Genomic DNA, 27,220 nt, shown 5'->3' with positions numbered 1-27,220 from the left:
ACGTATGGTTCACAAATTTTCATCACTCTACAGAAAGGTATCAGACTGCTAATGGGACCTGAATCCAATAATCGTCCACTTTATCTACAGAAGGGAGCTTGTGGGGACCAAATGTAACATTGCAACAGTTTCAAAGAACGTGTTTTCTTGGCATATGCGGCCCGATGAGAATAACCCCCGCTAGGATACTAAAAATAATTCTCAATGGTCGATAGCCACCCAGCAAACTAAACGGTACGAAATCGGCACGAAATCTGTACGAACTTCGAATGCTTCATCCGACTTCGGATCTGAAATCGTATCGAAATCGTTATGAAGTTTCGGAGACAAATCGGAACGAAATCTGAACAGAACGAAATCTAAAGAAAAACCTTGTAAAATTTGGAAAGGGAAATTTTTTTCCGGAACTTCGTAAAGAATTCTGAAGGATTTTAGAGTAATTTCGTATTAAAATCGACGGCGGCTTCCAGGAGCTCAAGAAGTCAAATCGAAAGATCAGTTTATATGGGAGCTATAATAGATTATAATCCGATTCGGACCGTACCTATCACAGTTTTTGGAAGTTATAACATAACACTATGTGCAAAATTTCAGTCAAATCGGATGAAAATTGTGGCTACCAGAGGCTCGGAATATAGGTTTATATGGAAGCTATATCAGGTTCTTGATCGATTTGAACCGTACCTGGCACAGTTGTTAAGAGTTGTAACAGAGCACTATGTGCAAAATTCAGCCAAATTGGACGAAAATTACGGCTTCCAGGGGCTCAAGAAATAAAACGGAAGATTGGTTTATATGGGAGCTACATCAGGTTATAGACCGCTTCGGACCGTACTTGGCACAGTTGTTGAAAATCATAACAGAACACTCTGTGCAAAATTTCAGCCAAATCGGATGGGAATTGTGGCTTCCAAGGGTTTAAAAAGTCAAATCGGGATTAGGTTTATGTGGGAGTTATATCAGGTTCTTGACCGATTTGAACAGTACTCAGTAAAGTTGTTGGGAGTCATAACATAGCAGTATGTGCCAAAATTCAGCCGAATCGGACAAAAATTGCGTCTTCAAGGGGCTCAAGAAGTCAAATCGGGAGATCGGTTTATATGGGAGCCGTATCAGGTTCTTGAACGATTCCTACCGACCTTAGCACAGTTGTTGGACGTCATAACAGAATACTATGTGCAAAATTTCATCCATATCGAACAAAAATTGCGGCTTTCATGAGCTCAAGAAGTCAAATCGGGAGATCGGTTTATATGGGAGCTATATCCAAATTTGAACCGATATAGCCCATTTGCAATCCTCAACAATCTACATCAATATTCAGTATCTGTTCTAAACTTCAAGCGGCTAGCTTTACGCGTTCGACCGCTATCATGATTTTGACTGACGGACGGACATGGCTAGATCAACTCATGTCGAGATGATCCAAAATATATATACCTTATGGGGTCGCAGATCAATAATTCGAGGTATTGCAAACGGAATGACTAAATTAATTTTAGCAGCTAAATCGGATAGGAATTACGCCCTCTAGAGGCTCAAGAAGTCAAGATTCAAGATCGGTTTATATGACAGTTATATCAGGTTATGGGTCGATTTGGGCCATACTTAATACAATTGTTGGAAGTCACAACGAAATACGTTGGGCAAAATTGCAGCCAAATTGGATAAGAATTAGGAAGTCAAGATCCAAGATCGTTTTATACGACAGCTATATCAAAACATGGACTGATATGGCCCATTTATAATCCCAACCGACCTACACTATTAAGAAATATTTGTGCAAAATTTCAAGCGACTAGCTTTATTCCTTCGAAAGTTAGCGTGCTTTCGACAAACAGACGCACGGACGGACGACCAGACGGATGGATGGACAGACGAACGGACATGGCTAGATAGATTTAAATGTCATGACGATCAAGAATATATATAATTTATAAGGTCTTAGACGAATATTTCGAAGAGTTACACACGGAATGACGAAATTCGTATGCCCCCATCCTATTGTGGAAGGTATACAAATGCCGATTTTGACACCATCTTTGTTCGAAACATACAAAAACCAAGGAACTGAGATCTGTTTTAGACTGCCTGGCCATAATACGGTCCTGAAGGCGGAGATCCGGGCGATCACGGAATGCGTGAAGTTGTATGGTGCTTGCGCGAGGACGTCGAGTGTGACCATCTTTGCCGACAGTAAAATTGCCATAAGGGCAATAACAACCAAGACGGTAAGGTCACGAACAGTCTTGCATTGTAAAAGGAGATTAACTTCTTCTATGAGAATGGAAAAATCCGCATCGTTTGGGTGCCGGGCCATAACGGAGTAAGGTGAAATGAAAGGGCAGACGATTTGGCGGTGAAGGCCAGAGGACTACCGTCAATAAACTTGGTTAACCCGAAGTCTTTCTTGTCGACCCAGACCGAGTTAAGGGAGTGGGCGACGAATGCGCATGCAACATTGTGGAACAGCGAAACGGTCGGTAGGACGGCAAAAATCCTATGGGGGGATCCAGATCGTGAAAAGACGAGGGTCTTACTGAAAGGAAGCAATAAGGAGGTCAGTATAGCTATTGGTATCATAACGGGACACATGGGACTACGAGCTCACTTATGTAAAATCGGTGCGGCTAGTGATAACATGTGTAGGGCATGCGGGGAAGATGATGAGGTGTTGGAGCATTTCCTTTGTCATTGCCCGGCTTTCGCGTCTAACAGATACCGGTTCTTACGTGGAGACACAATATCAGACATGAACCAACTTACTGGCTTAGGTGTATGTCCATAGAGGCATGGGGCGGATAAATATCTGCACCCTCTTTTCAACCTAACCTTGTCCGAAATGGGTCGAATTTTTGTTAAAAAATTTGAGAAGAATTTTTTTTTAGTTTTTTTAAGGACACTTTTGTCTGCAAAAAATTATTTGATACCTCTTTTCTTTTTTTTAGAGTTTTTATACCCACCACCGTAGGATGGGATCATACTAATCGTGTCATTCCATTTGTAACACCTCGAAATATTGATCTGCGACCCCATAAGTTATATATATTCTGGATCCTCTCGACATTCTGATTCGATCTAGCCATGTCCCTCCGTCCGTCTGTCGAAATCACGATAGCGGCGGTCGAACGCGTAAAGCTACCCGCTTGAAATTTTGCACAGATACTTAATACTAATGTAGGTCGTTGGGGATTGCAAATCAGATTTTCGGTTCAGATTTGGATATAGCTCCCCTGGAAGCCGCAATTTTTGGCGATTTGGCTGAAATTTGGCATATAGTGTTTTGTTATGACTTCTAACATCTGTGTCAAGTGCGGTTCAAATCGGTCTATAACCTGGTATAGCTCCCATATAAGCCGATCTCCCGATTTGACTTCTTGAGCTCCTGGAAACCACAGTTTTCATCCGATTTGGCTTAAATTTTGCACCTATAAATCGATCTCCCGTTTCGACTTCCTGAGCCTCGTAAAGCCACAATTTTCATGCGATTTGGCTTAACAACTGTGCCAAGTAACGTCCAAATCGATCTATAACCTGATATAGCTTCCATATAAACCGATATCCCGATTTGACTTCTTGAGCCCCTGGAAGCAACAATTTTTGTCCAATTTGTCTGAAATTTTGTATGCGGTGTTCTGTTTTAACTTTCATCATCTGTGCTAAGTACGGTCTAAATCGGTCTATAACCTGATATAATATCTCCTATCAAAACCCGTCTCTCAATTATCCTTGTTCGATTCCTAGAAGCTTTAGTTTTGCTGGTTTGACAGAAGTTTGGTATGTAAAATAAAATTATGCCCTTCAACTAAATTTAGTTTGTATAAATTTTTAGCACAATTGATAGTGGTGGGTCCTTAAAATTCGGCCCGGCTGAACGCTTTTACTTTTTTCAATTATTTGAGTTGATAAACTTAAGTTACCAATTTTAAGGGCCTGCCAAAAGGCACCCGGATAACCTAAGGTCTTGACACAAGATCTCGCTAACAGCTCAACTCTAACCAATCCAAATTTTAAAGCGATACCCGTTCTCACACGGCATATCTTTTTCTAGTATTTTTTTCAACTTTCTCCCACCGCGCAACGTTCGGGCCGTTCGTTCTTAACGAGTAAATCTGAAGGTAAAAACCTACCCTGTTCGTGGTGCATCTGCTTGAAAAAACAAACCCGACTCTTCTGGATCTCACACAAAGTGGGTCACTAAGAGCGGAGTCACCTACCCTGCAAGACCTTGAGACGCTGTACAGGCAGATAAGCGTGCTTGACAAGCTGCTAGTAGAGATAGGGGGATTATGAGTCATGCATTGGACTTACGCAGGAGAGTGTTCGAACAGGCCTGATGACGGATTTGATTTGGTTATAGCCTCCATAAAACTCGATCTCTCAAATGTATTTCGAGCCCCTAGCAAGAATAATTCTCTATCGATTTTACTGATATTTTGCACAAAGACTTTAACTATGGCCTCCAACATACTTGCCAAGCATGTTCTGAATAGGGCAATAACTTGATATAGCTCTAATATAATTGTAGTTCTTGAACACCAAGAGAGCCCACCGAACCGATTCTGCTGAAATTTTTCACAATGACTTCTACTGTGACCTTCAACATTCGTGCTATGTATGGTCTCAATAGATTCATAACCTGATTTAGCTGCCAAATAAATTTCATGATTAGACTTCTTGAGCAAATGTGGAAAGCAATTATTTTTATACCCTCCACCATAGGAAGGGGGTATACTAATTTCGTCATTCTGTTTGTAACTACTCGAAATATTCGTCTGAGTCCCCATAAAGTATATATATTCTTGATCGCCACAACATTTTATGTCGATCTAGCCATGTCCGTCCATCTGTCCGTCCGTCCGTCCGCCCGTCCGTCCGTCCGCCCGTCCGTCCGTTCGCCCGTCTATCTGTCGAAAGCACGCTAACTTCCGAAGGAGTAAAGCTAGCCGCTTCAAATTTTCCACAATTACTTCTTATTAGTGTAGGTCGGTTGGTATTGTAAATGGGCCATATGGGTCCATGTTTTGATATAGCTGCCATATAAACCGATCTTGGGTCTTGACTTCTTGAGCCTCTAGAAGACGTAATTCTTATCCGATTGGAAGGAAATTTTGCACGACATGTTTTGTTATGATATCCAACAATTGTATCAAGTATGGTTCAAATCGGTTCATAACCTGATATAGCTGCCATATAAACGGATCTTGGGTCTTGATTTCTTGAGCCTCTAGAGTGCACAATTCTTATCCGATTGAAATGAAATTTTGCACGACGTGTTTTGTTATGATATCCAACAACTGTGCCAAATATGGTTCAAATCGGTTCATATTTTCATATAGCTGCCATATAAACCGATCTGGGGTCTTGACTTCTTGAGCCTCTAGACGGCGTAATTCTCGTCCGATTTAACTGAAATTTTGCACGTAGTGTTTTGGTATTACTTTCAACAACTGTGCTAAGTATGATGCAAATCGGTTCATAATCTGGTATAGCTGTCATATAAACCGATCTTGGATCTTGACTTCTTGAGCCAATTGAGATCGCAATTCTCATCCGATTTGGCTGAAATTTTGCATGAGGTGTTTTGTTATGACTTCCAATAACTGTGCTAAGTATGGCGTAAATCGATATAGACCCTGATATAGCTGCCGTATAAACCGATCTGGGATCTTGACTTCTTGAACCTCTAGAGGGAGCAATTCTCATCCGATTTGGCAGAAATTTTGTACAATGGCTTCTCCCATGACCTTCAACATACATATATAATATGGTCTGAATCGATCAATAGCTTAATACAGCTCCCATATAAACCTATCTCCCGATTTTGCTTCTTGAGCCCTTACAAGCAGCAATTCTTATCCGATTAAACTGAAATATTACACAATGACTTCTACAATGTTCAGCATTCATTTATGGTCCGAATCGGACTATAACTTGATATAGCACCAATAGCAAAGTAGTTCTTATTCAATATTCTATGTTTGTCTAAAAAGAGATACCGCGCATAGAACTTGACAAATGCGATCAATGGTGGAGGGTATGTAAGATTAGGCCCGGCCGAACTTAGCACGCTTTTACTTGTTTTTGTGGTCAATCTGCCTATTAAAAAAATTTCCCCTTGGAACAATGAAATATGAATTAGTTACAAAGATCTCACCATGCTAACAATGAACATTTTCGTCAAGTGTCTTAACAATCATTATTAAGTCCTTGAAGCCAATTTTAGACTTAAACCCATTCCAATTGAGCCCAACTGCTGCCAATGTCCCAATGAAATACGTCTAATCTCTATAATCTTCTGAACTTGCAATCGCCTTACTGACGGGGATTTTATTCATCAAGGCAATTGTTCGAATGTCCCAAACACCAAAAGCACAGTCTTTTGTGGTAGACCACTAATGAATCATTTTGGGGGACCATAAAGCGCAATATCACCGGTATTATCTACCTAGCTGGTGTCCAAGGACCATGGTGTTATTTTTGTCTCCCAATCTGTATGTGTGTGTGTGTGTGACTCGTTCTTTTCCTGCTTTAGATAGACATGGCAATTGCAGCATACTCAGGCAAACGAGGAACATTTCTTCTCTAATATCCTTGATTATTGTGTCAATGAGGCATCAGATAAAATCCCAATTGCCTCCAAAGGACACATTCACACACACACACACACATAGATTTACTTTCTATGGCTGCTTCTGCTACTTTTCCTCTGCGTAATCTAGGCAATGAAATGCAATATTGAGTGTACATAACGTGATTTCGTTGAATTTCCACAAAAAGATTCATTTAGATGCAGAAGCAAGCAAGCTATGGCAAAACTCCTATTTGAATGTGACTGCCAAACGGCCAGCTAGCTAGCTAGCTAGCTACCCTGGTCATGGAAATGCAGCATAACAGGTCGCCGGGACGATTTCGGCACAGTACATACTAAGGACCATCTGCAGCAATGTGTTTGTAATGAGACTACAGTTCATTTAACAACATCCCAGGAACGTGCTCTATTCATTGTCATGTTTTACTTTGTTTGCATTTGAGTCGTGGTGGGCTCAGCTTAACATGTCCCAGTTGTCAACGACGCCAACAGTTAGCCAACCAACCAGTCAGCCAGCTAGAAAGCATCAGGTTCCAGCCTGTACTGCATCCACTTTGTTATTATGATCAGACAAACAATATGCACATCATAGGCTGCCACATTGTAGGCAACGCCATCGCCGTCGCCTTCGCCGTCAACATCATCACCATCATCATCGCCACCATTAATTTTGGGGACGGCAACATTCAACCGTGTTCCTCCATTCCATCCAGTCGTCTCCGGCTTCATCTTCATCAATTTGGCCTTTTGTTGCATTAGCCGGTCATTTGTCGCCAGTGGATGGATGGTGGGCCCTATTTCCCTTCCTCACGGACGGTTATTTACCTTATATTTGCATTGCAGTTGCACATCGTTTGGGCAAACAAACAAACAGGACGAATGAAATGAAATAAACACAGACAAATAAAGCAAGCAAATAAAACAGTCACCACTCAGCTCAAGGAGCTTGACCAGGGAGGCGCAAAGAGGGGTGACCAGGTGGTTTGTTGGGTTGCCTTGCAAAGGTATTTTTAGTTTTGTGGATGGCGTAGGTGTGGCAAATTGTAAATAACAGCACACATTTCAACAGATTTCAAAGTTTTCGAATCCGAAATTAACTGGATATCGGCCGTCCTTCTGCCCACGAGACAACTCCCTCCGTCCCAGAGTGCCACACTTATTTATCATCCTCAGCATGGCCGACAAACCAAGGGCAAACCCGCCTCAACAACTGGTGACACCTGCTGCTGCTGCTGGCTACAACTTTAGTCCTTAAAATTTATAAATTTCAGTAGCACAAGGATTTAATTTAAGTTTCTGCAACTGTTGATGTTGTAGCTTTTGTTCTACTTGTTGGCGTTGCTGCTGTTGTTGTCCTCTTATTTACAATCCCTTGAGATCCGTTAATAATGCACGCCAGGCACGTAGTTGTGCCACAAGTATAAAATAGCATCAGCAATAACATCAACATCAACGAGGACTGCAACATGTGAAGTTATCAATTGCTTTGGCAGCAACAGCAAGCGCGTATCTGTACAGCTACTCATCTCCATCATGTTGGTAACCTATCACCATGATGATGATGGCGATGATGATGATGATTTTGCTGTTGCGAATGGCATTGTAAATGGCAACACGAACAGTGTTAACCATGGCCATGTTGTATATTTCAATTCAATGAATCCTTATTTGCACTTTGCCACAGCAAACATCAACATCAACGTCATCAACTGCAACAGCAATTGCAAAATGCTCCCATAAATATCGAGGATGAAAGAGAGCAACAAATCGACCAGCACTTGCATGTGATCGACAGAATAAGTTGGTGATTTTGAATTCGAAAAAATCTTCTGTGGGAATACTTAAACAGGCTTAAGAGCTCTGCGAGAAGATGCGCGATGGGCTCTCTATCACAACACACGAATTTCAAATAAAAAATTAATTGGTTCAATCTTTCCTTTAAACAAAGCTTTAACAATTTCCAAGTAAAGTGCTTAATTAGAGGCTATTTTGTCCCCTACAATATAAAGCGAAGAAGATTTCAAAGACCCAAACGTCCCACATTTCGACAGATCTATAGCAATATCATGGCTGCCGGTTTTTCGTGCCGGACAAACTCCATGGAGTACTTAATCGGCTAACGTCTACCGCCTCAGTGCACAACACACTGCTACGACAACAACAACAATTCTATAGGGCAACCCCTACCCGAGAACCCCCGCGGCTGTAGTAATGGGACAACTATCTGCCTGTAGGGCTTTATAATCGAGAGACAGTCTTCACGACATACCGATATCAAATACTTTGGAGTAGAACCCCACTGCAGTCCCCAGCTCCATCTTGGAGCCACTGAGATGCCATCATCCTTAACAAGTCTCAGTGCCAGTTGCGCTGAAACCATCCCCAGCTTTTCGTTCGCATCCACAATATACAGAATGGAACTTTGGCCAAAACTATCATCTTTCAGCATGCCAGGTTCTCTTAACCCAAACGCAACCTTAGAAGCTCAGATACGAATGTTAACATTAAAAGGCTATATATTCAGCATCGGTTTCATACCTGATCAGACATTGAACCTTTTCGAACTCTCTGGTAGGTATCCTCCTATACACGGCCTTCCACCATACCAATTGTGCTCACGATCATCATGTTTTAATATAAGGATCTTTGCTTATCCTAGTCTTCCCAATATTGAGAAAGTCGGTAATGGTCAGCCGTCCGTAGTTAAGCAGTATTGAGTCTCCTGTCACTGCTTAATATGAGCATCCTTGCCTATCCTATTCTTACCAATCTTGTTCCTGTAGAACGCCAAGTCTTAACAAAAACTTATCACGGAGACTTGGTCAATGCCAACCCCAAGGAGATTTCCTGCCTCCTTCTCCTTCCTGTGGAGGCCACCGTAGCGCAGAGGTTAGCATGTACGCATATGACGCCGAACGGGTTCGAATCCTGACGAGACCATCATACAATTTTCAGCGGTGGCTATCCCCTCCTAAAGCTTGCGACATTTGTGAGGTACTATGCCATGTAAAAACTTCTCCTCAAAAGAGGTGTCGCACTGCGGCATGCCGTTAGGACTCGGCTATAAAAGTAGGCCCCTTATCATTGAGCTTAAATATGAATCGGACTGCACTCCTTAATGAAATGTTCATGGTCAAATTTGAATTCTTCTCTGCGACCAAACATTGGTTTTGCTTGCCCAAGAATCTCAACATGCGCTCTGTCGCAAATTTACCGCCCATCCATTGATGAAGACCGTCTCCTTTGTGAGCTGGGGGATGTCCATCTTTCTCACTAGGTTGAGCTTTGCACCCTCCCAGGTTGTGTGGATTCTTCCAACGATTTTTTTTACGGTATCAATATACCCTTCTATACTCGCAGCTCATCATTTGTATGGCTGAACCCTACCGCTCGTTAACCAGATCCTTCACTTGCGACCGATTATCTGGTGGAATACTACCGGATGCACTGTTGATATCGATGACTGCATACGTCAACTCGTCTCTGTTGTGCTTCCTTGCCCCTCTGGCGTAAGAGTGCGCCCCCTTGCCTGTGGCCTCCTTTCGGAAGTCACATTCCATAATGAAGACTCAGGGGTCGTGTGCGTTTCCTTCGATCCTGTTCCGAGATGACTCCCTTCGCGGAACAATCTCTGTAGTCCTCATTGAGAGAGGGCTGCCTTGGTCTTGCCAGAGAAAGCCGTGGGCTCTTTTTCAGCGTTTTAGCAGTGTTATGAGAGATCCGATTCTCTCTCCAAATTTCGTATAAGTGCTTGGAATGTCAGTTCTATGCCTCCCAGCATCCTGCACTTGCACCCGATTGCGCTGCCGGTGCATACTCCTCAGTCTCCTCGGCCTTGCTTAGCAAATCCATCTCTCACTACTGCGGAAATCCCGCTGACCTAATCCCTCTATTCGGCTGCGATAACTGTTTCATTGACACTGTCGCTGTGAATCTGAATCGAAGAAACCAGTTATTTTAAAAGCCGGGGACGAACTGCGCATCTCTTTGGTTTATTCGTCTCTCTCTAATCTGATGACTGGTAGTGCATTTGAATCATTCATCTCGACTACAGGTGCCAAAGCACTCACAGCATAGGAGGGGAGGACAACATGTTACGGCCTGATGACCTGTTGGATCCTTAGAGTTCATTTCGAACCTATCTTTCTTTGAGGAGCGAAAATAAACCACGTCCGCTACACTCGAATACTCAAAGATGTCGCCAGAATGCTAAGGGAAAACCATCATGGATTTGAACCCAGACGCTAACCGTCATAAGCGCACATTCTCATCATCTTTGTTTTAACTCCTCAATTTCCGGTCCTTTCAGAAACGAAAAACTAAAATCATATATATTATATTCCCAAGTAAAAAATTTCTGCTTCGTCTTCCTTGTCATTTATCAATGGGCTTCCATTATATTAATAATCGTCCAACAAAATTTGACTGGGACTACATTCCCGAAATCCATTACACTGATTTGTGTGAGGACCTTCTATAACTGTTCCGTACCGAGTTTGGTTCAGATGGGTCATTTTTCTATATAGCTGCAATGGATCCATAAATGGTTCATTTTTCACCGGATTTTTACGAAAAGTAGTGAATATATACATATCCGAGGGTGATGGGTATCCAAAGTTCGATCCTTAAGAACCCAATGTACTTTTACTTCTTTTTTAATATTTTTGGTTTAAGTTGAATAGAGGGTGCGGATATTAATCCGCCCCATCTACTGCGGACATACACCTAAGCCAGTAATCGGCATGTTGTCCGGTCTAGGTTAGGTTAATTTAGGTTAGGTTAAATTAGATTGGGTTTAAGTGGCAATCTGCCATCAGACTCACTTAGACACTTTCATCCATTGTGATACCATGGAAACAGGAGAAAGAAGATGCCTTTTACTTCTTTGCAAATGTTCACATCCGCTAAATCAGACAAGTTCTCAAAGAAATAAGAACCTAGAGTGGAACTTTTTTTGAATGCCTTTTTTACACACCGCAGATGTTCTACAGTGTGATGTTTGCAGTAGTCGTTACATGCTAGCTTCAGTCTGTCAGCATAGTTACCTATGTGTATTCCTTCACAACAAGATAACATAAGTGGCCGACTAGGTCGCGAAGGGATGTTTCAGTGGACTTGTCCTTACTATATGCACGCTGTTGCCGAGACAGGCAATCTCCAGGGGTCCCCTCTCTAAAATATGTTTCTATCAACCTCTCAAGAATCTTCAGCATAAAGGATGACAGCCTAGTCCTACAAAAATCCTTTACCTTCGTGTGGTAAGTTTTCCTGGGCTTAAAATGAAAATGACCTTTTTGACCCTCCATCCTACAGGTATATATGTACGACAGAGTATATCTCCTTACGCCAACGACAGTGTATCGGACACAGCTTGTGATTCCACCGGTGATACAACATTTAGGGGTGGCGACTTAAAGGAGTATCGCGGAAAAGGTGTATCAGCGAGTAGTTCTAGTGTTTCCTCACTTGACATTGTCCATAAATTCTCTGACTTGTGAATATATCCTACTGTAATGGTGTCAAAGACAGGATCTTCATTAGCCTAGAGGGGGTGCCCTTGTGGCTTTCACCCTGTTAATGAGCTTTCTGCAACCCTTCCTTAGACCAACCAATTCTGGGGTCCACCATGATGGTTGCTTGGTTTGTCTTAAGGAAATGCTGACAAAAGCGAGTCATTCAGGGTCTTTGTGATCCTGATGACCATTATATCTTCATCCTCCGCGGTTTCCACGATGATCAGAGTAGCTATGGTCATTCAACACTTCTCAGTCACATATCCTTCCGCTTATATTATCCTATACAAAGGTAGCGTCTAGTACCTCCTGCCTTTCCGGGTAACAAAAGTCAGTTTATTCCCTTTATTACAAATCGCCATATTGCAGCTTATAATATATTCGATGGGCATCAGTTTTTTGGGCATGGGATGCCATCCAAGTGACCGCAGCCTTTTGGCCGTTTCCGACTCTAGACCCGTTACCTTTAGGATAGCCTTTGCAGCGAATCTCTGAGCGTAATAAGGCGAGCCTCTCTCCTTATTGGCGAGAATTTTGGGATCATTCGCACCAAGCCTCTCAATAAACATGCGACAACAAAGCGGTAAACCTCTTCATGTTTAGGTTAAGCCAGCCTCTGTTCTACAATACCCTGGCATATCTCTGTGGCCCCGTATCCGTGATTACTTTAAATCCAGGAATACCTACTCCACGAACCATTCATCCACACATCCATGATTTCTGGATAAAAACCACATCAAATCCTCCTGCCATCAGAAGGACCTTTAGTGCCAACGAAGCGGCGTTACAATGGTGGAGATGTATCTGCAGAAACCGGACCATAGTCAGGATTCAGAATTTCTACCACCGTTGCATTAGAGTCAGACAAGTGTTCAGCAACAACTGCTGAGTCGTCTTCTGAGTCCCCAACCCCACCGCTTATATACACCTTCTGTTTTATATTGTTGAATGACTGGCCGTAATCCGAGGATAGTTCACTGGCTCTATAGAAAAGTGATTAGACCACTACTTACTAACGCCTGAGTAGTTTGGTGGACTGTGTTGAAGAAAAAGTCCAACGTTAGGACCATACAAAAAGTTCAGAGAACATCATGTCTAGGCATAGGCGGAGCGATTAGGACCACGTCCTCTAGAGCAATGGAGACTATTCCAGATATTCGACCCATTGACATACAGATTAAGTGTGAGGCAGCCACTGTGGCTATAAGACTTAAGGCGATGGGAGAGTGGATTGAGTATGAGAGCAGCTCCTACCATCGCGATATAATCGAGGCGACAATAGGAAACCAGGAAGGAAGGGAAGAGGTTTCCGATCGGATACTTGAGATGAACCTTGAGGTCGAGTGCACTGCTATCAGCTGCACAATCTTGGAATGATGGAACCCTAGTATTGTCGTATGGAAGATCATGTTACACGGATGGATCAAAGCTAGAGGACATAGTGGGCCTGGGGGTCTACATTTGGAACATAGGGATTGAGATCTGTTTTAGACTGCTTGACTATTATACGGTCCTGCAGGTGGAGATCCAGGCGATCATGAAATGCCTGAGGTGAAGTGGTACTAACGCGAGAACGTCGAGTGTGATCATCTTTACGGACAGTAAAATGGCCATAAGGGCAATAACAACCAGGAGGGTAGGGTCACGAACTGTCTTGTAGTGTAAGAAGGGGATTAACGCCTTCTCTGAGGATGGCAAAATGCGCATCGTTTGGGTGCCGGGCCATAACGGAGTAAGGGGAAATGAAAGGACAGACGATTTGGTGGCGAAGGCCAGAGGACTGCCGTCAATAAACCTGGTCAACCCGAATCTTTTCGGGTCGACGCAGTCTGAGTTAAGGGAGTGGGCGGCGAATGCGCATGTAGCATTGTGGAACAGCGGAACGGTCGGTAGGACGGCAAAAATCCTATGGGGGGATCCAGATCGTGAGAAGACGAGGCTATTACTGAAAGGAAGCAAGAAGGACGTCAGCATAGCTATTGGTATCATAACGGGACACATAGGACTACGAGCTCACTTATGTAAAATCGGTGCGGCAAGTGATAGCATATGTAGGGCATGCGGGGAAGATGATGAGACGTTGGAGCATTTCCTTTGTTTTTTCCCGGCTTTCGCGTCTAACAGATACCGGTACTTAGATGGAGACACAATACCAGACATGAACCACAGCACAACTGAAAGAGTGCGCAATTCTTATCCGATTGGAGTGAAATTTTGCACGACGTGTTTTGTTATGATATCCAACAACTTTGCCAAGTATGGTTCAAATCGGTCCATAGCCTAAAATATAGCTGCCATATAAACCGAACTTGGGTCTTGACTTCTTGAGCCTCTAGAGTGCGCAATTCTTATCCGATTAGAATGAAATTTTGCATGACGTATTTTATTATGACTTTCAACCACTGTGTCAAATAAGGTTAAAATCGGTTCATAACCTGATATAGCTGCCATATAAACCGATCTGGGATTTTGACCTCTTGAGCCTCTATAGGTCGCAATTATTATCCGATTTGCCTGAATTCTCTCATGACCATCAACATACGTGTTTCTTATGGTCTGAATCGGTCTATAGCCCGATACAGCTCCCATATAAATCGATCTCTCTATTTTACTTTTTTAGCCCCCAAAGGTCGCAATTCTTATTCGAATTGGCTGACATTTTAAACAGGTCTCCAACATATAATTTAATTGTGGTCCAAACCGGACCATATCTTGATATCGCTCTAATAGCAGAGCAAGGCTTTTCTTATATCCTATTTTACCTAAGAAGAGATGCCGGAAAAGAACTCAACAAATGCAATCCATGGTGGAGCGTTTATAAGATTCGGCCCTGCCGAACTTAGCACGCTTTTACTTGTTTGAGCTTCTAAGGACACAATTCTGAACTGATTATCCTGAAGGCTAGCATATGTCGCATGAATTTTGCACAACCTTTTAGCCAAAGCGACCCCTTGGCTCAAATAACGCCTACAAACTGTAGCCCGATTGCAACCGATAGGCGGTCAGATATACATATTGACATATTCATTATTTCAATGCCAAAATTAGAAAATATTCCCAAGCCTTAGTGGAAGGCATTAAAAATTTGCATCATGTGCCATGTTCAAGTCAAGAAATGGTGTACTTTTTTTCTTGCAATTTTCTTCATTCTCCACATTAAAGCTGTAGATAAGATTCAATATGAATTTCCCAAATTACCAATCAACACTTACTTTATTTACATATTTACACTTCAACGCACTCACACCAAACCCACTTAGAGGCAAACAACACTTGGGATGGCAGTTGTAAAAAAAGCTTTCGCCTGAGCATGTGTTAAAGCGAAAACCCTTGACTGATTTTCCTGAAACTCATTCACACTAAATGCATCGCTAGCACACAGCGCTGCAGATGAGTTTTTGATACCCTACACCCCAACTATGCCACAGGGTATTATAATTTAGTACCTTTGTTTACAACACAGAAGAAAGATAGTTGGTCTGAGAATGCCAACACTAGTGAGTAATAGCATAATTAATTGAACAGGGCCTGCTCTGCAGTGCATTTTTTTTAAATACGCGAAATAAAATTCTCCTTCACACATTTGTAAATAAACTTCAATAACTTTCACTAAAGAACGAATTTTAATACTTTTTCTACCTGTACTCCAGAAACTTTGGATGAGGGACACGAATTGGTTTGCTCAAGGAACCATAGTTTAATTTCGGATTTATGTTCTTATATGGTGCGGGTAGTACAGTCGTGTTGTGTGGGGCAAATATGTACTATGGGGATGGGTCTTGACTTGCATGTTAAAGATACCCAATATTAGTTAATTTAAAGCCTTATTTTCTTCAAGTGCGCCGAAACGAAACTCATGCACGTTGAATAAACATTGCACTACTGTGTGAAAAAGACAATAAACGTTATACTTCTTATGCATACCCGCACGAGCATACCGAATGGTTCGCCGCATTTGCCATATCTGCACTTTTCCGTTCTCTAGCATTTTTCTTATCTCTGCCTTCATTTGTGATGGTAGCTAGAAGGCGACTTCTCCGTCCTGGGGCTTTGCAAATGTTATCTTGGCAAAATGACATTGCATTTAAAATGACATTTTCTTCTTGCCACTGCTTCGAACATTTGCATTTTCTCCTTCTTCAGCCTCCAATTTGGGAAATGTAAATTGCATTTAGGGCAATGCATTGATACATGGAGATGTACCTTGAAAGTGAACACAAGGAGAAGTGCACATCCCTAAACGAAAATCTTCTCTTTGCGCCGTTTTGCGCGAACGCCGTTATAAAAACCAGTAGCCCAAAGGCATTGGAACCTAAATTGTTCTTGATTCGAAAGTAAATGGTGCGCTGGCAAATTATGGTTGATATTTATGAACAAGTAAGAGCGTGCTAAGTTCGACCGGGCCGAATCTTATATACCCTCCACCATGGATCGCATTTGTCTAGTTCTATGCGCGGTATCACTTTTTAGGCAAACCAAGAATATTGAATAAGAACTGTTATGCTATTGGAGCTACATCAAGTTATAATCCAATTCGGACCATAAATGAATACTGAACATCGTAGAAATTATTGTGTAATATTTCAGTTCATTCGGGTAAGAATTGCGCCTTGTAAGGGCTCAAGAAGCAAAATCGGGAGATAGGTTTATATGGGAGCTGTATCGGGCTATTGATCGATTCAGACCATATTAGACAACGTATGTTGAAGATCATGAGAGAAGCCTTTGTACAAAATTTCAGCCAAATCGGATGAGAATTGCGCCCTCTAGAGGCTCAAGAAGTCAAGATCCCAGATCAGTTTATATGGCAGCTATATTGAAACATGGAGCGATTTGAACCATACTTGGCGCAACACTACGTGCAAAATTACGGTTAAATCTAACTAGAATTGCGCCCTCTATAGGCTCAATAAATCAAGACCCAAGATCGGTTTATATGGCAGCTATATCAGGTTCTATACCGACTTGCGCCACACTATGCACAGTTATTGGAAGTCATAACAAAACACCTCATGCAAAATTTCAGCCAGATCGGATAAGAATTGCGCGCTCTATTGGCTCAATAAATCAAGACCCAAGATCGGTTTATATGACAGGTATATCAAAAGTTGGACCGATTTGAACCTTACTTCGCTTACTGATACCAAAACACTACGTGCAAAATTTCAGTTAAATCAGACGAGAATTGCGCCCTCTAGAGGCTCAGGAAGTCAAGACCCAAAATCGGTTTATATGGCAGCTATATCAAAACATGGACCGATTGGGCCCATTTATAATCCCAACCGACCTAGCTTTACTCCTTCGAAATTAGCGTGCTTTCGACAGACAGACGGACATGGCTAGATCGACTTAAAATGACATGACGATCAAGAATATATTGGGTTGCCCAAAAAGTAATTGCGGATTTTTCATATTGTCGGCGTTGACAAATTTTTTCACAGCTTGTGACTCTGTAATTGCATTCTTTCTTCTGTCAGTTATCAGCTGTTACTTTTAGCTTGCTTTAGATAAAAATTGTAAAAAAAGTATAGTTGATTAAAGTTCATTCTAAGTTTTATTAAAAATGCATTTACTTTCTTTTAAAAAATCCGCAATTACTTTTTGGGCAAATATACTTTATGGGGTCTCAGACGCATATTTCGTGGTGTTACAAACAGAATGACGAAATTAGTATACCCCCATCCTATGGTGGAGGGTATAAAAATAGAAATTTCGCCTTTACAGTTTTCATTACACCATTTGTTGAAGATACTGAAATGCAAAGAAAGTTGACAGATTCATAGTTACAGATAACACAAGCAAACTATAAACTATGACATTAAACGAAGAACAATTAAGGAATTATTAATAAAATCGGCCATCATTTTAAACAAGAAATTTGGAAAATTCATAGTAGGCTGAATTTGTCAAGACACACCACAAAATTATACGCAATCAGCTAAGATTACGATTTCATTTAAGAATGATAAAACACACCAGTAGTGCAATTAATCCACGACATCTTTTGGTAGGAACTTAGATCTAGATTCTCTGCAACTCGAGTGGATTGCCTTGTCTTTGCATTGGCTGTATACTGTGGTTGTCAGGCTTATAATGCTTTACAGTATTACAGTGTAGTCAGGTGGACGGAGCTTTAAATCCGCCTGTTGTTCAGTTCTGGTGCACTGAATTTAATGCTGCGCTTAATGGCTCTGCTACGAGAACTGCCGTGAGGTTAGGGGTCTTTCTTTTTGAACTAGCAGCAGCTACTACCAAATTGCAAATTTTGCCCATGAACATTCCACTAAGGAACAGGGGCAAACTTCTCATATATCTATGAGTGCAGTCCGATTCAAGTTTAAGCTCAATGATAAGGGCCCTCCTTTTTATCTTTGGAGAGCAGTTTTACATGGCATAGTACCCCACAAATGTTGCCAGCATTAGGAGGGGAAAACCACTGCTGAAAATTTTTTCTGATAGTCTCGCCAGGATTCGAACCCGCTACTACCGCTCTGTGTTATTACACAATGAGCAATATCCGAGGCAGTGTGCACTTCCTATTGTCTGAGCTGCTATATTATAAAAACTAAAACCAGATTCCAAACAGGACAATAACCAGATTTCAAACAGCACGAGCATTAAGCTTTGGGTGCATTCTGAAGAACTGGGACTGTGTATATCGATGAGGTGACCTGATCACTGTAGTGTATATCAAATGTAGATGCTTACAACTAAAGAAATTTTGGAACAGCTAAGGTGTAAGGTATTAAAGTATCTTCTCGCATAGCCAGGCAGCCATTAAATCTCTGAGTAACCGATTTCTGAATTAAAAAACAACTCTTGACTGTCGTAAAGAGATGACGGACAATTTTAATTAGCCGATTCTGGGTGCCAGGCCATAGACATATTCCAAGGAATTGCAGAGCAGAGGGGCTTGCTAAATAATAAATTAAAGTAGTTTCCACTCCAAGAGAACTGGGATCTGTGGGTAGGCCTCAAGGGACATATAATTAAATTCTTCATGAATTAGACTTGAAGAGGTATATCGCTTTGATGTCGACGGCAAGAATTCTTATTCCTCACTGATTGAAAAAAACATACTGAAATCGTTGCATGCGCCCTTTAGCAAGAAACTAAAAAGCCGGGGTAGAAACCGAAAGAAGTTTTGTCGAATAGAGGGCCGCCTCGTCAGCCATTCCAGCCCCTTACAGAGTCCAGTATGACTCGTGGGTCAAAAGACTGTAGTGAGCTCAGTAAAGACTAGAGGTATTCACCCATAATCCTACGTTTTCTCCCCGTCATCGCGTGCACTAGCACAGCAGATGCTCAACCGTCTCTACCTCCTTGTCATCCCCACAGACCCTGTAATGAATTTTCATCTTCCCGAGCCCATCGTCATATCAGAGACCTGACATTGCAGTAACCGGTCAGGACTCCCACCAATAATCCAAGGTCACGCTTCCCCAGCTCGAGAACCATCGACGTCCTCATTCCAGAGAACCTCGACTACATGGCCTAAGCAACTCTGGTGCCTTAAGCGCCGCCAGACTATCCACAAAAATCGTGACAGACTGCGACTCTGACTGAAACTCTGACTGAAATTCACTGTACCCATCCAGAAATCTAAGTGAGTCTCTAATTACACGTACAAGTGTAGAGCTCGGACCGCACCAGACACTCAAAGGTGAGGATCACCCGAAACACAGCCGTGTAAGTCCACCACACTGTACTCGGCCTCGGTTCAGTTATATAAATCGGTTTAATTATAGCCCTTTGAAGGTTGGAGGTTGAAGGGGAAAGTGGGCAACTTAGACACCTTGTATTTCACCCTGTACTAAAGATAAAGACCAACAATACCATTTTTTCTGAAAGCCTACCGCTCCGATCAACAGGTAAAAAGTTGGAAACTTATTTTCAATTTTTTTCGCCGTTTGGCGAAAAGGGGACCACTTTCACTCTTTCCTCCTCGATAGACCTGAGAATTCCATTGATAACCAAGAGCTACCAGAGGGGAAGCTATATCAGGTTATGAACCGATTTGGACCATACTTTTTCGTCCGTCTGTCTGTCAAAAGCACGCAAACTTTCGAAGAAGTAAAGCTAGGCGCTTGAAATTTTGCACAAATACTTCCTCATTTTGACATTTTGAGCCTCTAGACGTAGCAATTCATATCCGATTTGGATGAAATTTTGCATCAGGTGTTTTTAATTTCGGAAAACTTTCCCGAGTATGGTCTAAATCTAATATAGCTGCTATATAAACCAATTTCCCATTTTGAAAAGCTCAATGGCTAGAGTTGACTTTGACTTTGAGATGGCGCAATTATAATTCGATTCGTCTGAAATTTAGCATGATGAAATATAGACTAGTATGGTAAAAATCGGTTCATAACCTGCTATAGCTGCCATCTAAACTGATCTTCAGATTTGACTTCCGCAGTTCAACCCTATATTGCTAAGATTTTTCACGTGAGTTTAGCTTTGACTTCCAACAGCCATACCAAGTTTGATCTTAATCAGTTCCCATATAAACGAATCGTTCGATTTAATCCAACGAGCCTCTACTTTACTTTACTTTCGGCCCGGTCAAACTAAGCACATTTTATACCCTCCACCATGGGATGTTTTACCCTCCAACATAGGATGGGGTAAACTAATTTCGTCATTATGTTCGTAACACCTCGAAATAAGCGTCTAAGACCCCATAAAGTACATATATTCTTGATCGTCATGGCATTTCAAGTCGATCTAGCTTTGTCCGTCCGTCTGTCCGTCTGTCTATCGAAAGCACGCTAACTTTCTAAGGAGTAAAGCTAGGCGCTTGAAATTTTGCACAAAATACTTTTTAATAATGTAGGTCGGTTGGGATTGTAAATGGGCCAAATCGGTCCATGTTTTGATATAGCTGCCATATAAACCGATCTTGGGTCTTGACTTCTTGAGCCTCTAGAGGGCGCAATTCCTATCCGATTTTATTGAAATTTTGCATGTAGTGTTTTAGAAGCACTTCCAACAACTACACTAAGTATGGTTTAAATCGGTCCATAACCTGATATAGCTGCCATATAAACCGATCTTGGGTCTTGTCTTCTAGAGCCTCTAGAGGGCGCAATTCTCTTTCGATTTAACTGAAATTTTGCACGTAGTGTTTTACGCTAAGTATGGTTTTAATCGGTTCATGTTTTGATATAGCTGCCACATAAACCGATCTTGGGTCTTGACTTCTTGAGCCTCTAGAGGACGCAATTCTCATCTGATTTAACTGAAATTTTGCACGTAGTGTTTTGGTGTCACTTCCAACAACTGTGCTTAGTATGATTCAAATCGGTTCATAACCTGGTATAGCTGCCATGTAAACCGATCTATGATCTTGACTTCTTGAGCCAATAGAGCCAAATCGGTCCATATTTTCATATAGCTGCCATATAAGCCGATCTTGGGTCTTGAGCCTCTAGAGGGCGCAGTTCTTGTGCGATTTAACTGAAAATTTGCATGAGGTGTTTTGGTATCACTTCCAACAACTGTGCTTAGTATGATTCAAATCGGTTCATAACCTGGTATAGCTGCCATATAAACCGATCCTTGATCTTGACTTCTTGAACCGATGGAGGGCGCAATTCTCATTCGATTTGCCTGAAATATTGCACGAGGAGTTTTATTATAACTTCCAATAACTGTGCTAAGTGTGGCGCAAATGGGTACATAACCTGATATAGCTGCCATATAAACCGATCTGGTATTTTGACTTTTTGAACCTCTAGAGGGCGCAATTCTCATCCGATTTGGCTGAAATTTTGTACAATGGCTTCTCCCATGACCTTCAACATACGTGTCCAATATGGTTTGAATCGATCGATAGCTTGATAGAGCTCCCATATAAACCTATCTCCCGATTTTGCTTCTTGAACCCCTACAAGTCGCAGTTCTTATCCGAATGAACTGAAATATTACACATTGACTTCTACAATGTTCAGCATTCATTTATGGTCCGAATCGGAGTATAACTTTATATCGCTCCAATAGCAGTTCTTATTCAATATTCTTTGTTTGCCTAAAAAGAGATACCGCGCATAGAACTCGATAAATGCGATCCATGGTGGAGAGTATATATGATTCGGCCCGGCCGAACTTAGCACGCTCTTACTTGTTTATTTTACCTATTCCGCATGCCTTATTTAAATATATGTTCTTAATAATTTGTGTTAAATATATCTGAAAGCTTAACTCCCTGATGCGTAGGTTTAATGTTAAGCCGATTTTGATTTGCTCTCTGCGCATTTCCTACTCACAATGTACAAAACACTCTCAGGGGGGTAAGGTCTGTTACTAATTTAATTCGCCATTTTAGTTTGGAGCTAACCCTATTTGTGCATAATTTCTTCTAATTGGCTGTATTTGTGGTCCTAAGTCTATTAACAAATTGTGAATAGAAATAAAAATCCTATTTTCACTGACCCTTTTCCGACGGCTAATAAGGCTGTTGCAAACACATTCCAGCCTTTCAGGGCTTTGATTAAATTTTTTCAAATGAAACTGAGAGCATTTCGTTATGTTTTCAAGCAAACAAACGCTTTCACATATGCCAATGTATATGTATGTATATTTGTATGTGGCCATGTATGGGTTTGAGGGTGTTCGTTGCTGGACCATTTGTATCCATGCGGCATCTCGCTTCTAAACCCTCGTGTGGTGTGGTCTGACAAAAAGATTTGCTTCACATATTTAAATGGCATATTATTTTCATTTGCTAACCACCTGTTTTCCCTGGTTTGTCAATTTTTGCCACAATTTGTGTTGCACCTGGGCCCACACACACACACACACACATGTGCATTGGAATCGAAAGTCCCTGCTCGGCTATGGTAGTGTCCCTCTTTGACTTCCCTTGACTCCGTTGGGTTTTATTCTTCGTGGCTTTGAGTGAAACAAAGCACTGTGAAATGCTTGAATGTTCTCGAATTTTATGCAAATTAGTAGAACACCCATGTCCAGTGGTCATATCCAGCAGCAAAGGACGATGTGTTTTCCACTTCCGTTTCTTGGTCCATTTTGTGTTTTTTTTTTTTTTTTTTTTTTTTGTTTTGGTTTTTTTTACGTTTTGCTACTTTTCGTTTGTTGCAACTGTTATTGCTTATTTGCTTTTGTGCTTGTTGTTGTTGTTGTTGTTTTGGTTTGAAGCAGTTTAAAGTTTTTGCCATCTTTTTGGTTCTTTGACTTGTTTTTGTTTCTTTGGCTTTTGTGGTTAATTTGCTTTTCATTTACTCTCGGATTCAGGTGCTTAATACACTCATTGTGCCCTCCACAACCTTTACATCCATGGATATGGAGCATTTCTTTTCCTTTATGTGCCAACGTAGCAAGGTGGGAGTAGTATCTGTGGGAGCTTAATTATATTTTTGAAGCTCTCATTTCTTCTATGCTTCTGCGGTAGATTTGCAAGTTGGTCTGCTTATGCATGGCCAGTTTTACATCAATCCCCAGGTGTGGTTTGGCATTGCTCATAAAAACACAGCAGCAAACACATCCGGCTCACAATGTAGGACATGAACAAATCTGGGTGAATAAGTTTTCGTTTTTCTCTTTTCAATGCAAAAACCCTTTTGTGGTATATGAATGCGGAAAGCTTTTTAAATTTAATTTTTAAGTACATTTTATAGTAAGGTGGTTTAGTTAACATTTAAAGCGACACAAAATTTTGGATATTATTGTATGAAATTGCAGAAGAAACGATGAATACCAATTGCAATAGAAAACTAGAGGCTCAAAAATTCAAGATCCAAGATCCGTATATATGGCAGCTATATCAGGTTATGTACCGATTTGCGCCATACTTAGCACAGTTATTGAAAATTATAACAAAGCACCTCATTTCAGCCAAGTCGGATTGAGAGAATTGCGCGCTCTATTGGCTCAAGAAGTCAAATTCCATGATCGGTTTATATGACAGCTATACCAGATTATGAACCGATTTGAATCATACTAAACACAGTTGTTGGAAGTGATACCAAAACACTACGTGCAAAATTTCAGTCAAATCGGACGAGAATTGCGCGCTCTAGAGGCTCAAGAAGTCAAGAACCAAGATCCATATATATGGCACCTATATCAGGTTATGTACTGATTTGCGCCATACTTAGCACAGTTGTTGAAAGTGATACCAAAATACTAAGTGCAAAATTTCAGCCAAATCGGATGATAATTGAGCGCTATATTGGCTCAAGAAGTCAAGATCCAAGATCGGTTTATATGACAGCTATACCAGATTATGAACCGATTTGAATCATACTAAACACAGTTATTGGAAGTCATAACAAAACACCTCATGCAAAATTTCAGCCAAATCGGATGAGAATTGAGCGCTCTATTGGCTCAAGAAGTCAAGATCCATGATCGGTTTATATGGCAGCTATACCAGATTATGAACCGATTTGAATCATAATAAACACAGTTGCTGGAAGTGATACCAAAATACTACGTGCAAAATTTCAGTCAAACCGGACGAGAATTGCGCCCTCTAGAGGCTCAAGAAGTCAAGACCCCAGATCGGTTTAAATGGCAGCTATATCAAAATATGAACCGATTTGAACCATATTTGGGACAATTGTTGGATATCATAACAAAACACGTCGTGCAAAATTTCATTCCAATCCGATAAGAATTGCGCCCTCTAAAGGCTCAAGAAGTCAAGACCCAATATCGGTTTATATGGCAGGTATATCAAAACATGGACCGATTTTGCCCATTTACAATCCCACACGGACCTACACTAATAAAAAGTATTTGTGCAAAATTTCAATTACCAATTACCAGAAAATCGGATAAAAAATGCTCCTTTTATGAGCCCAAGACCCAGTGATCGGTATATATATGTTGTTTGTTTAATTGGCTATGGCAGAACATTTATTCCACCAGCCGAACGTAGAAAAGCGTTCCAAGCGATTCGATCTTCTGCGCTCATTCTAAAATCTGTGAGACCAAGTTTCGAGGTGTCTCCCACCACTTGATCCTTCCATCGGGCTTTTGGTCGTCCCGGTTTGCGTGTACAACCGTGTTTGCATTCAAAAGACTTCTTTGCTGGAGCTTCTTCATCCATTCTGACAACATAAACTAGCAAACGCAGCCGTTGTATTTTAATGCGTGTAACTATGCTATCGTCGTCCTACAGCTCGTGGTTCATACGACGCCTATATTCTCCATTAACCCAAAATGGTTCATATATTTTACGAAAAATCTTTCTCTCAAATACTCCAAGAACTTTCTCATCTGCTTTCACAAGTACCCATGTCTCAGAACCATATAACAGCACGGGTAGTGTCAGTGTCTTGTATAGTGTAATCATCGTCTTTCCAGAGGTGGCCTTGTTTCTTAACTGGTTACTTAATCCAAAGTAGCATCAGTTTGCCAGTATTATTCTTCGCTTCATCGCAACACCGGTGTCTTTCGTTTCGGTTACTGCGGTGCCGAGGTAGATAAAGTTGACTGACTATCTCAAAACTGTGGTTCCCAACTTTCTCCATTTGCTCGGTCGTACAACGCGTTTTGGGAGTTGAAACCATCCATTTCCTCTTATCTCCATTTACTGCCAGACCCATTTCCACTGACACTCTTTCGATTCTTTCAAAGGCTGCAGTTACTACTTCCGGTGATCGACCTATGATATCGATGTCGTCGGCATAGGCGAGTAGCATGTGTTCTCTTGTGATTAGTGTGCCATATCTATTCACATCTGCATCTCGTATAATCTTCTCCAGCAGGATATTAAAGAGATCACACGATAGGCTGTCTCCTTGTCTGAAACCTCGTTTGGTATTAAATGGTTCGGAGATATTCTTTCCTATTATTACTGAGTAACGGCAAGTGTCATCCTGCAGGGATACCAAACTCAGACATGGCTTGAAATACCTTTGAATGTGATGGGGTATCGAAAGCGGCTTTGTAGTCAACAAGAAGATGGAAGGTGTTGATATGTCCTTCTCGGATCTTTTCCAGGATTTTGCACAGTGTGACTATCTGGTCTAGGTCTAAGGCCGCATTGATGTGGTCCAATTACCTCAATGACTTTAGGTTTTAATCTGTCACACAGTACGCTCGAGTCTCTTGTATGCGATGGGGAGGAGACTTATTCCTCTGTAGTTGGCACATTCCGTCTTGCCTCCTTTCTTGTGTACGGGACATAGTATGCTGAGGTTCCAATCATTGGGTTTGCGTTCTTCTAGCCAGATTGAGCAAAAAATCTGATGCATACGCCTTATCAGTGTGTCGCCTTCGGTCTTAAATAGTTCAGCGGGTAAACCGTCGGCTCCTGCTGCCTTGTTGTTCACGCTTTAAAAATATTTAGATATTGTGTTAAAATTTTGTAAAGATTTTTTTTTTGTTTGTCCTTAAGCAGTTTAAATTCGAAGATGGTCTATTTCGGACTTTATCTTGGTATAGCCCCCCTATAGACCAATCTGCCGATTTAAGGTCTAAGGCCCTTAAAAGCCATATGTATTATCCGTTTTTGATGAAATTTGAGAAAGTGAGTTGAGTTGGTACAAATCGGACCATATTTGGATATAGCTGATATGGGTGTAAAAATAATGCACATTTGATTTTGATTTGCATATGATAATGACGAAGGAGCCGAGGAGTTGAGTATTAATGCCTTTTTATTTTTTTTTTTTTTTTTTTAGAAAACTAAACTTCACCTTTGCTACTAATGATTCTTGTATGAGATAATCGAAATGCATGACGTAGAATAAAAAAACAATGCTGTTTATTTAATACTAATCGACTTAACTTATTTTTAATATTTTCTTTGCAGTTTGGTTAACCAAACAATGCCCAATGCTGGTCTGGTACGCATGACCTTACGAAAGGCTTTGAATGTCTGGCAGAACAGTTCAAAGCTGACATTCCGTGAAGTATACAGTCCTGAGGCAGACATACAAGTCTTATTCGCCAAGTAAGTAGCACACATTAATCATATACAAAATCAAATACATGAGTCATATTGATAAACAAAGGACAATTTTCTTCGAGTCAAGTAAAATCCAAGGACTGATAACAGCGTATTTTGATCACGAAATCACAGCGTTTTTTTCCAGTGTTGGATTTTGTTTGAGTAATGTTTTTAAGAATTTCTAAGCATTTAATG

At 41.2% G+C, this 27,220-nt stretch overlaps 1 protein-coding gene across 1 annotated transcript in view; it reads left to right on the top strand.

Moving 5' to 3' along the window:
• LOC106091627 (matrix metalloproteinase-2) overlaps positions 1–27,220 on the top strand; it is a 422,071-nt gene that overhangs the window by 351,689 nt on the left and 43,162 nt on the right. Inside the window, exon 2 of the mRNA XM_059370227.1 lies at positions 26,888–27,028. Within this exon, the coding sequence (XP_059226210.1) occupies positions 26,904–27,028 (125 nt within the window). The 5' untranslated portion in view covers positions 26,888–26,903. The remainder of the gene's footprint in view (positions 1–26,887; positions 27,029–27,220) is intronic.

The sequence above is a fragment of the Stomoxys calcitrans genome, chromosome 5 (genome assembly GCF_963082655.1).
Source record: "Stomoxys calcitrans chromosome 5, idStoCalc2.1, whole genome shotgun sequence".
NCBI classification, from domain to species: Eukaryota; Metazoa; Arthropoda; class Insecta; order Diptera; family Muscidae; genus Stomoxys; species Stomoxys calcitrans.
This window is presented reverse-complemented; position numbering and strand designations above follow the sequence as displayed.